Source organism: Diachasmimorpha longicaudata, chromosome 10 (assembly GCF_034640455.1).
Source record: "Diachasmimorpha longicaudata isolate KC_UGA_2023 chromosome 10, iyDiaLong2, whole genome shotgun sequence".
In the NCBI taxonomy this organism is placed as follows: Eukaryota; Metazoa; Arthropoda; class Insecta; order Hymenoptera; family Braconidae; genus Diachasmimorpha; species Diachasmimorpha longicaudata.
The window spans coordinates 4,604,522-4,618,296 of record NC_087234.1 but is presented as its reverse complement, the minus strand read 5'-3'; the positions used below and the strand labels follow the sequence as shown (position 1 = coordinate 4,618,296).

Genomic DNA, 13,775 nt, shown 5'->3' with positions numbered 1-13,775 from the left:
TCTAATAATTATTTTACTGCGACCTAAACGATTTGGAGAAAATGATTTTGTCGAAAGACACCTGAGAAAGCTCTGCAGATGATAATTGTGAAGGGTTACATAATTAATAATCTTCTGATGTCCGAAAAATTGATTTGTGAGGATTTTTTAAAAGACTTCTGAAGGACATGCCATTACATCTCTATGACTTGTCCTGAATCCTTAATAGCCGGTCATTATAAGTAATTTGCACTGGAAGAAAAATGAGAATATATCCATGAAAACTTCAACAGAAGCTTTCCTTCGTGGCAAAAATGAAGAAGCACCGATAAATTATCGAGTCTCGTTGTCGACGTAATAACAGTGTCATTATAACGACGAAATATAATGGAGGAAAATCGAGGGAGACATAACACTGGTTTATGAGTGCTTGTTGAGCTTCCGTAGCGTTGTGAAAAGCACGAGATACAGAAATATTGCACGAGCGGTGAGAAGTTGTATTTGAACTTTGGCAATGGTACCGAAGTTTTCCAAGGGGGAAGAAGCGAGCTTTTAGAGGGAAAACAGAAAAGAGAATGTTGAAGCTCATGGAAGAGAGGCGTCAGTGACTGCTATTCGAGAGAAGTAACTTTTCGACGAACACTCGACTTAGGTGCGTTCTTGAAGGCTAATAAAGACACCCATCCGACTAATGTTTTTAAAATAGAGGGTCTGATGTCTATGGGGATTGTAGAGATGCTGAACGAGTAGAGATCAAAGACTCACCTTTCTTGGTGTTTATTGGTTGTATATTCAGACAAATCGATGGTTGATATCCTCTTTGGTCAGACTGGTGCAGCCAGTTAAATTGCAATTGATTAATTCTTTCAATCGTTTATTAAGACTAAGTAGGAAAGTAGGACTAAATTCTATGCAAGATGGCCCTTATAAAATTATCAACTACATGTACATACATGATGTGTTCGTGTGTTCAAATGATAATAAGTCGACGTATTAGTAGATAGTTTGTTTAAATACTTTTTTATAAGGAAGCGCTATAAGTTTCGGCGAAATCAGTCGACGACGTCCGTCATACGCAATAGATAGTCCTCCTAATGGTATTGGTGGGTCAGCTTCAGCAGCTTTTGCATTTATAAATGGTAACACTGATTGGCCTGCATTGTCCTCTCGATCAGACATCTCAAAGGCAACAGATGTATCGTACTGACTAGAATTTAGAGAATGCAGGGTTTAAGGAGCTGGATAAAGTAGTGGAAATGCAAATTATATTGAAAGTGGTATTTTGAATTACACTGGCTGCGTGGGGTAAAGTTTCCGAGGCTTATGCGAACTGAGGGATCCGTAAAACGTATAGCCGACCACTGTCGTTTGAAGATAGAAGTGGTCGTCCCTTGCTACGAATGAAACTCCTAAAATTTTCAAAAGAGTAGAATCACTTGTAGGCCAATACTATTGACAAAATCATGATACTAATAAGAGAATTGAACGGCTAACAAAAATTCGGGGGATTAGAGGCGCACAACGAGTGATAACTCCGATAAGAATGTACAAAATACTTACCAACTGGTATATCATTCACGTCCGCAATTAGTTCACGAAGATATAATTCACCGTTACCCGAATTCAACGGTTTCAAATTTGGATTCTTTGGTAAAGGAATCCACTCTTGCGATGCAGCATCAATCTTCTCATTGGGCAGTAACTTTCCTTGTTTCACTTGCAGGTAAAGGACTCCTTTCTCACGAACAAATCGTAAACCAGTAATAACCCTTGAAAATAAAAAACAATTAAGAGTGCATCAATGGCGGTTGCATAATTTTCAATAATAATATTTGTGTGTTATTAACTCACATATTAGCTGATATATTGGTCATAACTGGAGTCACACTGATCCAGTTGACAGTTTCACGGCATTGGCAAAGACAATAACCTATGGACGAATTGATATTTTGTTCATATCTTGTTATTTTTCCATCCCGACATTCCTCCAAATTCTTTCCATAATTTCCATATTCCGATCTGATCCACCCATATCGCTTTGTATTGTTTTCCTATTTATTTGTTCATTGTGTGAAATTAATCTCACATATTATATTTATGCATATTTTTACTGGGAATTATAGTTCCCATCCATTTATTAATTTGGAAAATTCACTCACTAAACGACACACGTCCAACCATGCTGAGTATTCACAATTGTATAGACTGCCGTTACAAGTATCTTGCTGCGAATCGAACCTCAGCAAGTGGTTGTTCTTAGCTTTGGTACAGCTCTTGCTCTTGGAAGAATTGAACTGGGAAATTGTTAGTTGCTCGAGCCTCTCCAATTCAAAGTAATCCTCACCTGTAAAATCATACGTGAAATGGCTGGAATTTCATCAACACATTTGACATTAATGGATTATATACAACAGTATTACCTGGAGTAAGAACGCTGTCAGGAGAATTACATGAGACTAAATTGTCCGGTGCTGCGGTCATAGCTTGTTCAATAGGTCTCAGAATTTTTAGGTATTCGGTTTTGTAGTCACTCATTATCCTTTCTAATTTGGTTCTTCGGACTACGGCCACACAAAGAGTTTCAAATTGGAGAAAAAGGGAAAGATTGGGAATTTTATTTTTTTTTCGTATCAAAATCACCGTACATCAAAAAAACAACATGTTTTTCTGATTCATGAAACAGAATTAAAAAAATTTTCGAAAAATTGGGAGCAAAGACTTTTTAAAATTCTGGATTATTTGAGGGGAAAGTTTATGACTTTACTCATGCAGCTCAGTATATGTAGATTTCGTGATAATTTACCGGGGTTATTGCGATGCCGAAGCACAGCAGAATAAACCAGTGGAACTACAGCTTTCATCTGCGTAATTAACGCCAGGTTGGCGAGCTGGTTGATAAAGCCGTTCATGGCGAATGCCTCCGTGCAATGTTTTTCTTGTAATTCCTACAATGAACAACAGAAAGGGATGATTTCGATAACTTGAGACTCTAGTCGATCCCATCTCATTTATACTTACATTGCTCAAACGAGCGAGTTCCATAATAAAACTAGAAGAGTTTCCCGGCTGTCTTCCACGGTTGAAAAGTTCTTCGATGAATGCACTCATATTCGATGGAATATTAACTTTAGTACTTCTAGCAAAATTCATCCAATCTTTAACAACAATGGGTCCTGGCTGTTTCAGTAAAGCCTTGAGGCCATCGTAATTTGAGTGAATATTTGACAAATAATGTTCTAGTTGTGATTTCCACGCAGCGAATTTCTCTTCATCAGTACTATTGTATACCAGACTCCTCAGCTTTTTTATGGAATCAAATGTAGCATTCAAATCCGCTGGGTTCTCGATGACGTCCACACCCGCCATGAATTGCATTATGTGATTCAGCCGGGGACCGAAAACTATATCATCAGTGCGGCCTTTGAATATCTTGATCACTGATTTTGGAGTACCACCCGTTCCCTCCGCTAACCTCAGGCTATTAATTTCTGTCTCTATACTATGAACTGGAAAAGTATTGTTAAACATTGATAGGCATAGATAAGTATTCGTTCCACCGAAAATGTACCTTTTTGTAATTGTCGAAGATGATGAAAATGGAAAAGATATTTCTCAATTTCTTTCTGACTCAATCAAATTGCCAGGTTCTGAATACTAAATTAAGTTATTAAGGTATCTGTGAGAGGTTCAAATATATAGTTATTAATTATTACTTGGTCTACATAGGTATGAAACTTTGTACTCGAAAAGTATTTGGCACAAGTATTTTTTCCAAATTTCTCAAATCAAGTTTCAGAAAGTCCGTTGACACTCGTGAAAAATATTGTTTTGCATGCACAATCTTAGTGATTGGTAAACAAGATATTACTGACCCCGGTAGGCAGGCGCGCTTAGAGCATCAGTAGGCTGCAGGACGCAGAGGGCGAGGAAACAGGAGACAACCAGCACCGTGAATGCCTTCATCTTGGGCTGTCGGAATAAGATCGTACGTTTTTCCAATGTTATGTGTACTACGAGTAGCTTGGACTCCATTTATATGACCAGAACTCCCCCCCCCCCTTCTGGATGTATATGAAGTAAAAAATTTCCAATATGTGCGAGAACAAATACATGATTTACAGACAAAGCATAATGACGATTACAATATCTCACACATGAATTTTCCGTTCGATTGAATGTTTTCATTTAAATCCGAGATTTTTCGATTGCATTAACATTTTCAAATGAAAAATATTGAAAATAAAATTATTAATGATTAAAACAATTACTTGAGACAGGTATAACACGTATCACGGTCTCAGTGGCTTGACAAATTGTTAAACGCAAGTACAATCCTATCGCAAATGAATTTACCCAAATCGCACGAAATACCGCCACTCTTCAACTATTTATGATTTTAATTATTCTTTTGTGCATTTATAATATCCCATTTCGTAACTTATTTATAATGTCACGTACGATGATAGTAGAGAATCGATATTTAATCAAATTTCGTGAAGTTATTAAAAATAATTGGCGCCCCTCCAACGAACTCGTCCATAAATAAGAAATTTTTCTCTCATTGTAGATAATTTTAGGCTGTTTGTCACATAACCTTGTTGATATCGTTCCAAATATTCGGTATTCTATTTGAATGAGCTTGATAATTTTGACTTTAATGTCAGGTAAACTGGTGAAAATTTTTTATTGAAATTCCCGCTAAGGGTCGCAAAAATTTCCGACAAGTAACAATTTATTTTTTTTATCATGAATATGGTAAATAAATTGCTGTGATAAGGTATATAGGTAAAAAAGGTTATCGAACAAAAATTTCAATCAATTTTTCCGCACTACCAGAGAAGAGATATTTATTGATTTTATTGCAGACAACAATCAATTAATTAATTTAAATTTCTAAAATTCCGTCACTTGAGGATTCACAATCTTCAGGATATGCATATTAACGCAAACTAATGAATAAAAGATCAACAGTTTATTAAACAATAACCCCTACATCGAACTGATGATCATTATTATCGATAAACTCAATAAGTGGCAGTGGACCGCATGAGTGTCACATGGAGTTTCACGATCTTTCAGGAGGACAGTAACAATTCCATTGAAAAAACAGAATTAAGCCTTGGCCAACCATGAAGCCATATCAAAACCGTAGTTTCTGATAACTCTCAAGTATGGAAGTGAAAATAATTTCGGGGAAATGAAACCAGCATACCCCTCCGCCCCTTTATGCCCAATTCCTAATCCACCCAATGGTACGGGTGGATCATTTTCAGCAGCTACTCCATCGAATAATGGCAGCACCGATTGACCTGCGTCATACCTCCGATCAGAGATTCGCAGTTTTATCTTTTGTTTCCTTGAAAGCAGCGTGTGTGGCTCATTTGTATAGATCGAATTTTTTTTTGAGAATTCAAGACGTTCACTGAAAAATTAAAAATACCAATTTTGAGAAGGTCCATAAAGGAGACGAAGTGAAGAACTTAATGAATGAAATATTTTGTCATACTAGTCAAAACTCTTTGCATATTTATAAACGGTAGACGACTCCAGTTTTCCTGATCCATATGAGTACTTCGCTCCTGTTACAACAAGATAAAATCCGTCGAGGTAGTCTACATGGGCACCTGGAATTAAAAAAAAATAGTGAATCCTTGGTCGGCCAATTCTTTAGATCGGAAATGTAATTATATAGTCGCCATGAACTTTGAAGCTTACAAATGAAAAAACAATATTTCGCAACATCAAAGGCACTCACCAATCACGACATATTCGTCAGGCAGACGTACATCATCAGTATAAAAAATCCTGGTAGTAGAATTGATCGGTATCAACTGTGGGTTCTCTGGCAAGGGAATCCATTCCTGCGAGGACGGATCAATCCACCCATTGGCCAGTAATCTTCCTTGTTTCAATTGCAGGTAAAGAACTCTATCCTTGCGAACGAATCGCGAACCAATGACAACCCTGGAATAGCAAACGTAATGAGTATATCAATGACGATGCACCAGGTATTATTAAAATGATGATAATGATGAACTTACATATTGTCGGATACATTACTCGTCGATGAAGATATACTCATCCAGTTAATAGTTTCCTGGCATTTGCAAATACAGTGACCTGCGTACAGATCGTTCTGTGCCTCATATTTACTTATTTTACCATTCGGGCAGTTATCGAAATTCATTCCATAATTTCCAGTGTCTGTTTTAATCCACTCGTATCGCTTTGGGCCATTTTCCTGTTTATTAGTTCATTAAGTAAAATTAATATGGTGCATCACATTTGGGCGTCCCAAGCAAAGTCTGCTATTTTGAAACTTCTTTGATATGATCCACACTACTGGTTTTATCAATTAGTGCACTATAAATATTTGACTAATTGTGTCAATCGAGAAGATACAAATATCTCTCACATACATGAGAAACTATTATAAATCCATTCATTCCCATTAATTGAATGGCTAGAAATAATACAAAAAAAGAGAAAGACAAACGACATAAGTAGTTACGGTCATATCTTCTTCGACGTCAGACTCCTGCTCGTGTCTCTCTATTAGAGTTTATAGATCTTATCTATTCAACAATATTAAGAAGTCTCTCACCAATCGGCACAGCTCTAACGATGATGTATACTCGCAGCGAGTGAGTCTACCGTTACAAATATCTACTTCCGAATTAACTTTGAATGATTTTTCCTCAACAGCGGCCGTGCAGTTCTTGCTATTGGAACTATTAGTCATTTCGAAAGTCGATAATTGCACCAACCTTTCGATCTCAAAGTACGTCTCATCTGTAGAATTTTAAAATCGTAGAAATCGACGACATCTTGTCAAAACATTTCGAATTGTTCATATATACAATAATATTACCGCGAATATGTTGGCCATTGGGTGGATCGCACGTTATCGATTGATGTTGTGCCATGTCCAAAGCTTCGTTGGTGCTCAGCAAGGAGTTCGCGATTCGGGATTTCAAGTTCGCCATCAGCTCCATGATTTTGTACTTCCATTCTGTTTTAATACAAAATAATCAAAATTCAAGGAGAATAATCATTGACAGTTTATAGATTTTCTAAGAAGAATTGAAACTGTTTGAAATATTGCAAAATGTTATGTAAAAATCTCTCGTAATGTTATGTGGAAGAATCAGACCAAGAGGAATCACTTGGATCCTTGATAAATGCATTATCCATATGTCAGACCCCAATTTCGAGAACGTACCACCATACTTGTAGTTCTGGATCATGACAGCGTAAGTTAAGGCCGTCGTAGCTTTGGCTTCACTGAGCATCATCGCTTGGAATAAATGGCTGAGGAATGCTTCTGTCGTTAAGGTGTCCTTGCAAAGATTTATGCGTAAGTCCTGCAGTAGACGAAAAAGCGAATGACTGTCATTCCTTAACTTTCATCTTCTCGGTAAATAATATCAGCAGTACTTACATGACTAATCTCAGCTAGCCAGGAAACCATGCCAATCCTCTTGGATTTATTTCGTAGAGGATAAACTATTTTGTGCAATTCGGTAATGTTCTTTGCAATGTTTTGAATAGTGTCCTCAGCGAACATATTCCACTCTTGGGCAGAAGTTGTTCTGTTTATGTCCAACAACTGCAAAAATCTCTCGTAATTTGAGGCAATATTTGAGGTGTAGTTTTGTAGTAGTGATTTCCACGTAGAAAATGCAGAACGGTCATGAGCCCCGAGCTGCAGATGATTCAGTATTTTGTCGAGAAGCCCGAAAATTTCATTTAAATCTGTGCCATTTCCGGTTCCGGCCAAACTTTCTACTTCCTCCCTCATAAATTCCGCGTCTCGGAGTTTACCAATCACAAATTCAACCCTATTTGCTTCGAGGTTCATGTCCGATATCTTTTCTAAGTTCATATAGATTTGTTTTCCTAAACACATTATTAAGATGTGAAAATATGAAATTCATATTCATGGAATAACAATAACTGATGGATTTAGTATCGTTTACCTGCGTGGACGACATCGTAAAAATCGGTAGAAGCTTGTACGCTGCAGAGAGCAAACAGTAGGATGACAGCTGATGTACGCAGTAGCTTCATTTTGGAAAAACTAAAGTACTGCCAAAAGTAATTCCGTTAGATTTATATATCAGCAAGTACTCCCCTCCAGTATCCCGTAATTATGAATATTTGGGGGATTGTTACGAATATTAATCTCAAAATGGGTAATTAAGTGAATAATATACTAAAAACTCAGAGTGATAAGCTGAAATCAAAGTCATTATAAATACATTTTCCACGACTATTGATTAGAAAAGTAATTAAAATGTAATTCTCTTCACAAACTTTTCACACATCGAAACCATTTTTACACATTTATAAAAAATAGAGGTAATGGAACGGTGACGTTTCCAGAAAGTACCAATGTACAATAGCAATATTACGAATAAAATATCATTTTCCTCCTATTTTAAGAGGGGTCTTATCACACGCTCGTTTCACCTCAAACATACTTCGTCCATCACTCTTCTCACCCGATTCAAGTTATAATTTTTCCCTGATAAATTAAAAAATATGTGGACTTATTCATTCATTTATTTTTCACTCCGTACAATTTATTAAATTACTAGCCCTGCGAGTGGTGAATTAAATATTTTCATTTAAAGTTCACGCCTCATAATTATATTCCCTAGTTTGATTATTCATGTAACTATTCCGGGAATGAAACAGTCGGATTCTAGGATTTTGCTCTCTATTGTTGACAACGTGTTACCAATTCTATGTATTTATCTTCCGAGTCTGGTATATTGTAATATTTTTTAATCGCCTTTTTCAAGAGTTTGAAATACTGAAGGGAATACAATTTCAGAGAAATATAGCCAGCATATGCTTGTGCCCCTTTGTGCACTAATCCAACTCCACTCAGTGGAACTGGTAAATCAGTTTCAACAGCTACACCATCAAATAATGGTAATGTTGATTGTCCTGCGTCATACAGCCACTCCGAAACATCCAGTTGCAGCCATTTTTCACTTGTAATCTCCGTGTGTGGGATTTTTGTATAGATCGAGTTACTCCACGGAAGTACTAATTGCTGACTAAAATTTGAGAAATGTGAATTAGCCGATAATTCAATACACAAATTGGTAATATTTTCTTACTAGTTCAAATAATTTGGAGTTTTTTCAACGATTGTTGATTGCAGACGTCCGGTTGCATAATTGAATGGCATACCAAACGCTTTAAGAGCGAATCCCTCATTGTATTCGAATTGAACTCCTGGAATTGGCAAGAGTCATTAGTAATGTCGATACCGAGACTATCGAAATATCGTTGAATGATGCAAAATTAGTTGTTCTTTACCGATCAAGACGTGTTCCTCCGGGAATCGGATGTCATCAAGGTAGAACTTATTGGTTGTCGTATTTACCATTACCAACTGTGGTTTCTTTGGTAAAGGCATCCACTTTTGGGAGGATGGGTTTATCCACCCATTAGCCAACAGTTTTCCTTGCCTCAGTTGGAGGTGCAAAACTCCATTCTTACGAACGAATCGTAAACCCGTGATAACCCTTTAATGTGAAAATTAATGACAAATAGGTCCAGAGTAATCAACATTCATCAACTCACATGTTCTTGGATATATCAGCCATCACTGGACTGACACTAATCCAGTTCTCATCAGTGTTATGGCATAAGCAAATACAGTGACCATCGAACGTATTGCTCGCTCCCTCGTATTTAGTTATCGTACCATTCGGGCATTCGTCGAAGTTCATTCCATAACTTCCATTTTCAACTTTAATCCACTCGTACCGTTTTGAGTTATTCCTCTGTTCATTTGTTAATAACGTTGATTAGTATGGCTTACTGAGATGAATGACATAAAAAGTGAACATAATTAAAAATGCTAATTCAATTTGAAGTATGAATTCTCATGTTTAGGAACCCGTTTACCTGGGATTGAGGCATTATTTTTTAGTGTGATTGTTCGAGATTATTTTCTGTATTAAATCAGGAATTTTGAGAAGCCACTCACCAATCGACACACATCTAGCCACCCTGAATACTGGCAGTCGGACAGTTCACCCTTGCAAATGTCTACATCCGAATCGAATGTGTATAATTTTTTCGCCACAGCATTGGCACAATTCTTACTTCTGAGGGCAACATTGTATTGGAAAATGGACACTTGAACTTGCTTTTCCATTTCGTAGTAATTATCACCTACAAAATTATGAGATGTGAACGTTTCAAGTTAATATTCAAGGATCTTTTACAGTTCAATAGATATCACATTCTAGATCAAACCCCCTTGAATCAACTGTAATATTTTAATTTTCTAAAATGGTAAAAGTCAAAGTACTTGAAAATTCCCTGTTGTCAACGAAATATCATTACCTCGAATACGATTGCCCTTGACAGGATCACATGCTATCAAAGCATTCGATGTTAAGTCCATAGCGCGCCAAGTCTGTGCCACGTAATGCAAAAATCGTTTCTGGAATTTAGTAGATATTCTCAGAAGTTCGGATCTCCATTCTACATCAACAGAAGATATTTCATATTTTAGAGGAATGATCAGTCAAGTTTGATTTATCATATTAGAAAACCCTAATCAAGATCATCAGAACCATTAGACATTTCCAGAAAATTTTACTGCAACAATTAGGGACGATTACTGAGTAATTTACAGTTCTGGTCGTCTTCAGTTTAAAAATCGTGAAATCGAGGAATTCTGAACATTCGATCATCACCTACCGCTATTTTCGGCATTGCGGATCATGGAAGCGTAGGTCAGCACTGCCAAGCCTTTGACTTCAGTCACTATGGCTGCTTGTAATAAATGGCTCAGAAAATATGGCATCACCAACGTTTCGTTGCATTTATGCGTCGTTAACTGTTAAAATATAGAAGTGAAGCGAATAATTTCAGTGCATTAGTAAAAGAGCTGGTGCATCTACTGATTATCGTCTGACGGAATGATATTCCTTTCAAGTTTGATCCTGCACAGGGAATTCTAAAGGGTTCGAATAAGATCTTAAAACTTCATAACATTAATTAAACTATCGAGGGGATCCAAAGGGGAGCTGAAAGGCTATTAACAAGCCCCAATATTCAATTAATTAAAAATTCAGGATATCTCACATTGTGGGGTAAAAATGTGTTGAATTCGGCTCAAAAAATCTATCTCAACAATTCTGGGAATCAGGACTCGGTCTGAGTACCTACTGACTAGCACACCACCTCTACTATTGTCCTTTCACTCATCCAAGTTATACTCACAGAATTGTGAGCGAGACGGAAGACGTAATTATTGCTACCCTCTAATTCCTCGCTACAGGGGAAAATTGTCTTCTGTAAAGCATTAACGGTTCCCTCAACGGTTCGCGCAGCCTCATCAGCGAAGGCCTCCCATCTCCATAAGGATGTTCCCCTCGTGTCATAGAGGCATCGCCGAAGCTTCATGAATATTGAGTCAATGTTCTTGGCGTAGCTATCCACGCGTGATGTCCAGATACTCAATGCGGCACCGCCATCATAATGCTTTAGCCGTGATTGAAATGAACTCGTCATGGCGATAACGCGACGGATATTCCTGTCATCTTCAATCTGATTGATATTCTCCATGACTGTACTCAAGTTCATTATCAACGGACCCGCAGGCGAGCTCAAGTTGAACATTGTTCCGAGCATAGAATACGAGGTGTTGGCGTCGAACTCAATAAACGTCAACGATTTGGTAACTGCGAATATTTCATCGCCTGAAAAACGGAGAAATTTCCTTAAATATCTAATATATATGAAGTGAATGGAATTTACATGGGGTAAATTGTAGGATTAGCTGGAGAATTGGTGTCATAAGCTGGACAGACACCTTCGCATTGCGATATTTTTTATATTACAATCCAACTGAGGATATCTAAAATTGAAGTCATAAAGTGGTCTGTGTTACCAGGATATTCATTTCATCCACACACCAATTTTAACAAAAATGATTTTTCCATGAAGTTAAAAAAATCGTGATTGCTCCATAAGATTTCGCCTTGTTAGACTGTCCATTATAGAGCAGTACTGAATTTTTATGGCACAGTACAGGACTGATATTTTATTTTTATCATTCTCTGTCTCGATGATGACAGCCATTAATCAATTGCATATTACTTACCCAGAGAGAGTGCACGTTTAAAAGCACAGGAAGGTTGCAGGGTGCAGAGAGTGAAGAGTAGTAGCACTGTCGGCACTCTTAACTTATTCATTAGAGAAAATTTAACGTGCTGAGATGTCATATTGGCACCAAGCGCAGACATACGACAGTGTGTGGTATTTGGGCTATGCTTATATTCAACTCGCCCCTCCAGTGTGGCAGAGATACAATCGGAACCGATTTTTCAACATGTGAACAGGGAATTTTTGATTCACATAAGTACCATGTTCATAATTTGAGTAGAAACCAAACCAAACCATGTAGTAATTTGAGTATAATTTGCGGTCTTCTCAAAAATTGCTCTCCATGTTTTTAAAAAAATGACCAAATATTTCTTGCAATAATCTCTGCTTCGTCTAGAACGTTGGGAAATATGTTAATGATGATGATAAGGCTCCATACTCTGAAATTTGTTCACCATTTTTTACGTAATATAAATTCGCTTTTGATGAGAAAATAACTAAAAATGCCTGCGATGAGATATTAATCAATCATTAAAATGTCGTTAATTCGTAAAAGGCATTAAATGCAAATGTGTTCGTAATTGCTATCGTCAAAATCAGGGGAACTTTTTCATCGTCGATTTTTTCTCATTGAAATTTTCATCTTTTCAATGAATTCTCCTTACTTAGTCGATAATGATAATCCGGTTTTACGAAGGAAATTAATGATAAAAATACACTTATTTACTGAGGTGTATTATAATTTGATGCGTTAGAAAAAGCGAGAAACTTTTTTATCACTCATTTTCTCGGCATCGGTTTTAGAAGTTTATCACAAAAATGTACGATGGGACACTGATAGCAGAATCACGGAAGGCATAAAAATTAAGTGCATGTCCGCATTACATGTTTTACTATTTGCGCGGAAAATAAACAATATTGTGCAAGTTTTGTACAATAAAATTGAATATTTTCTTCAATGCAAATTATAGGTAAAAGAAACAGCGAAGTGATGAGCACTGCATTACATAGTTTTTCGGCATTAGACAAGTCATCAGATTAATCATCAGTTTTCATCGTTATCCAGCGGGCAAGTTAATGATCGGATGGAGAAATGTTTAATCAAACTTTTCCCATGTTTAACGCTTCTTGCGATTCCCTGGAAGCCAGGAAATTATCCGTTTGTTTGATGGACTTCCGTTAATTGAACTACCAACCAACTCAAATGTTATCCAACCCGCGAAATTAAGCCCCCACTAGCGGAATTATTAACGAGCGGTGACCTAAAAATTAGTGAAGTATTTCATTGAGGAGTTAAAAAAAATATATGTGTCAACATTAGTGTCTGTCATTAAACAATAAAAAAATTCTTCGTGATATGAAAATTCTCAGAAGTTTCTCATGTGATGAGAGCTCCTAAAGGATAATTATTGCGGATTAAATGGTGAGATAGGTGAATCGTTTGATGTGATATTCATGAGACGACTATGATGCACCGAGTGACGCTCAAGCTCATTCTCAACCCGTCGTCAAATCCCCTTTCCGACTCCGTCTCGATCCTATACATCAGCCGCGCTGAGTTATTAATTTCCATAATATACCGAGCCCAGAGCACTATCACCGGATCTCATCGCCTGGTACTTCTGCGCACGTCACTCCAATCAACATTATCAACA

General features: G+C 37.1%; 2 protein-coding genes across 3 annotated transcripts; both read right to left on the bottom strand.

Moving 5' to 3' along the window:
* Positions 1 to 836: 836 nt before the first annotated feature.
* Positions 837 to 4,026, bottom strand: LOC135167052 (uncharacterized). 2 transcript variants are annotated; one of them, XM_064129903.1, is made up of 10 exons: positions 3,852 to 3,904; positions 3,548 to 3,626; positions 2,998 to 3,485; positions 2,783 to 2,924; positions 2,400 to 2,540; positions 2,139 to 2,323; positions 1,831 to 2,030; positions 1,540 to 1,748; positions 1,271 to 1,388; positions 837 to 1,186 (listed from the first exon to the last, which is right to left on the bottom strand). In XM_064129903.1, the coding sequence occupies exons 3-10, from the start codon at positions 3,352 to 3,354 to the stop codon at positions 973 to 975; spliced, it is 1,566 nt and encodes a 521-aa protein (XP_063985973.1). In that variant the 5' UTR covers positions 3,355 to 3,485; positions 3,548 to 3,626; positions 3,852 to 3,904; the 3' UTR covers positions 837 to 972. The 2 variants fall into 2 exon arrangements, with proteins under 2 accessions (XP_063985973.1, XP_063985972.1); XM_064129902.1 differs by lacking the exon at positions 3,548 to 3,626 and having other exon boundaries at positions 3,852 to 4,026.
* Positions 4,027 to 4,895: 869 nt separating this feature from the next.
* Positions 4,896 to 12,417, bottom strand: LOC135167061 (uncharacterized). Its single transcript, XM_064129912.1, has 21 exons — positions 12,373 to 12,417; positions 12,119 to 12,287; positions 11,236 to 11,714; positions 10,711 to 10,849; positions 10,351 to 10,491; positions 9,989 to 10,176; positions 9,580 to 9,782; positions 9,313 to 9,521; positions 9,111 to 9,228; positions 8,704 to 9,047; positions 8,452 to 8,506; positions 8,241 to 8,251; positions 7,959 to 8,084; positions 7,421 to 7,878; positions 7,202 to 7,343; positions 6,851 to 6,991; positions 6,584 to 6,771; positions 6,021 to 6,220; positions 5,735 to 5,943; positions 5,486 to 5,603; positions 4,896 to 5,401 (listed from the first exon to the last, which is right to left on the bottom strand). The coding sequence occupies exons 1-21, from the start codon at positions 12,415 to 12,417 to the stop codon at positions 5,092 to 5,094; spliced, it is 3,993 nt and encodes a 1,330-aa protein (XP_063985982.1). The 3' UTR covers positions 4,896 to 5,091.
* Between the last annotated feature and the right edge of the window lie 1,358 nt (positions 12,418 to 13,775).

Coding starts and splice junctions, on each gene's coding strand:
- LOC135167052 (XM_064129902.1), bottom strand. CDS start 4,011: ATGGAGTCCAAGCTACTCGTAGTACACATAACATTGGAAAAACGTACG. Junction 2,031..2,138: donor GGTTGGACGTGTGTCGTTTA/GTGAGTGAATTT, acceptor ACAAATAAATAG/GAAAACAATACAAAGCGATA. Junction 1,749..1,830: donor ACCAATATATCAGCTAATAT/GTGAGTTAATAA, acceptor TTTATTTTCAAG/GGTTATTACTGGTTTACGAT.
- LOC135167061 (XM_064129912.1), bottom strand. CDS start 12,417: ATGGTTTGGTTTGGTTTCTACTCAAATTATGAACATGGTACTTAT. Junction 9,229..9,312: donor GGAGGAACACGTCTTGATCG/GTAAAGAACAAC, acceptor TGCCAATTCCAG/GAGTTCAATTCGAATACAAT. Junction 8,507..8,703: donor GGTAACACGTTGTCAACAAT/AGAGAGCAAAAT, acceptor TTAATTTATCAG/GGAAAAATTATAACTTGAAT.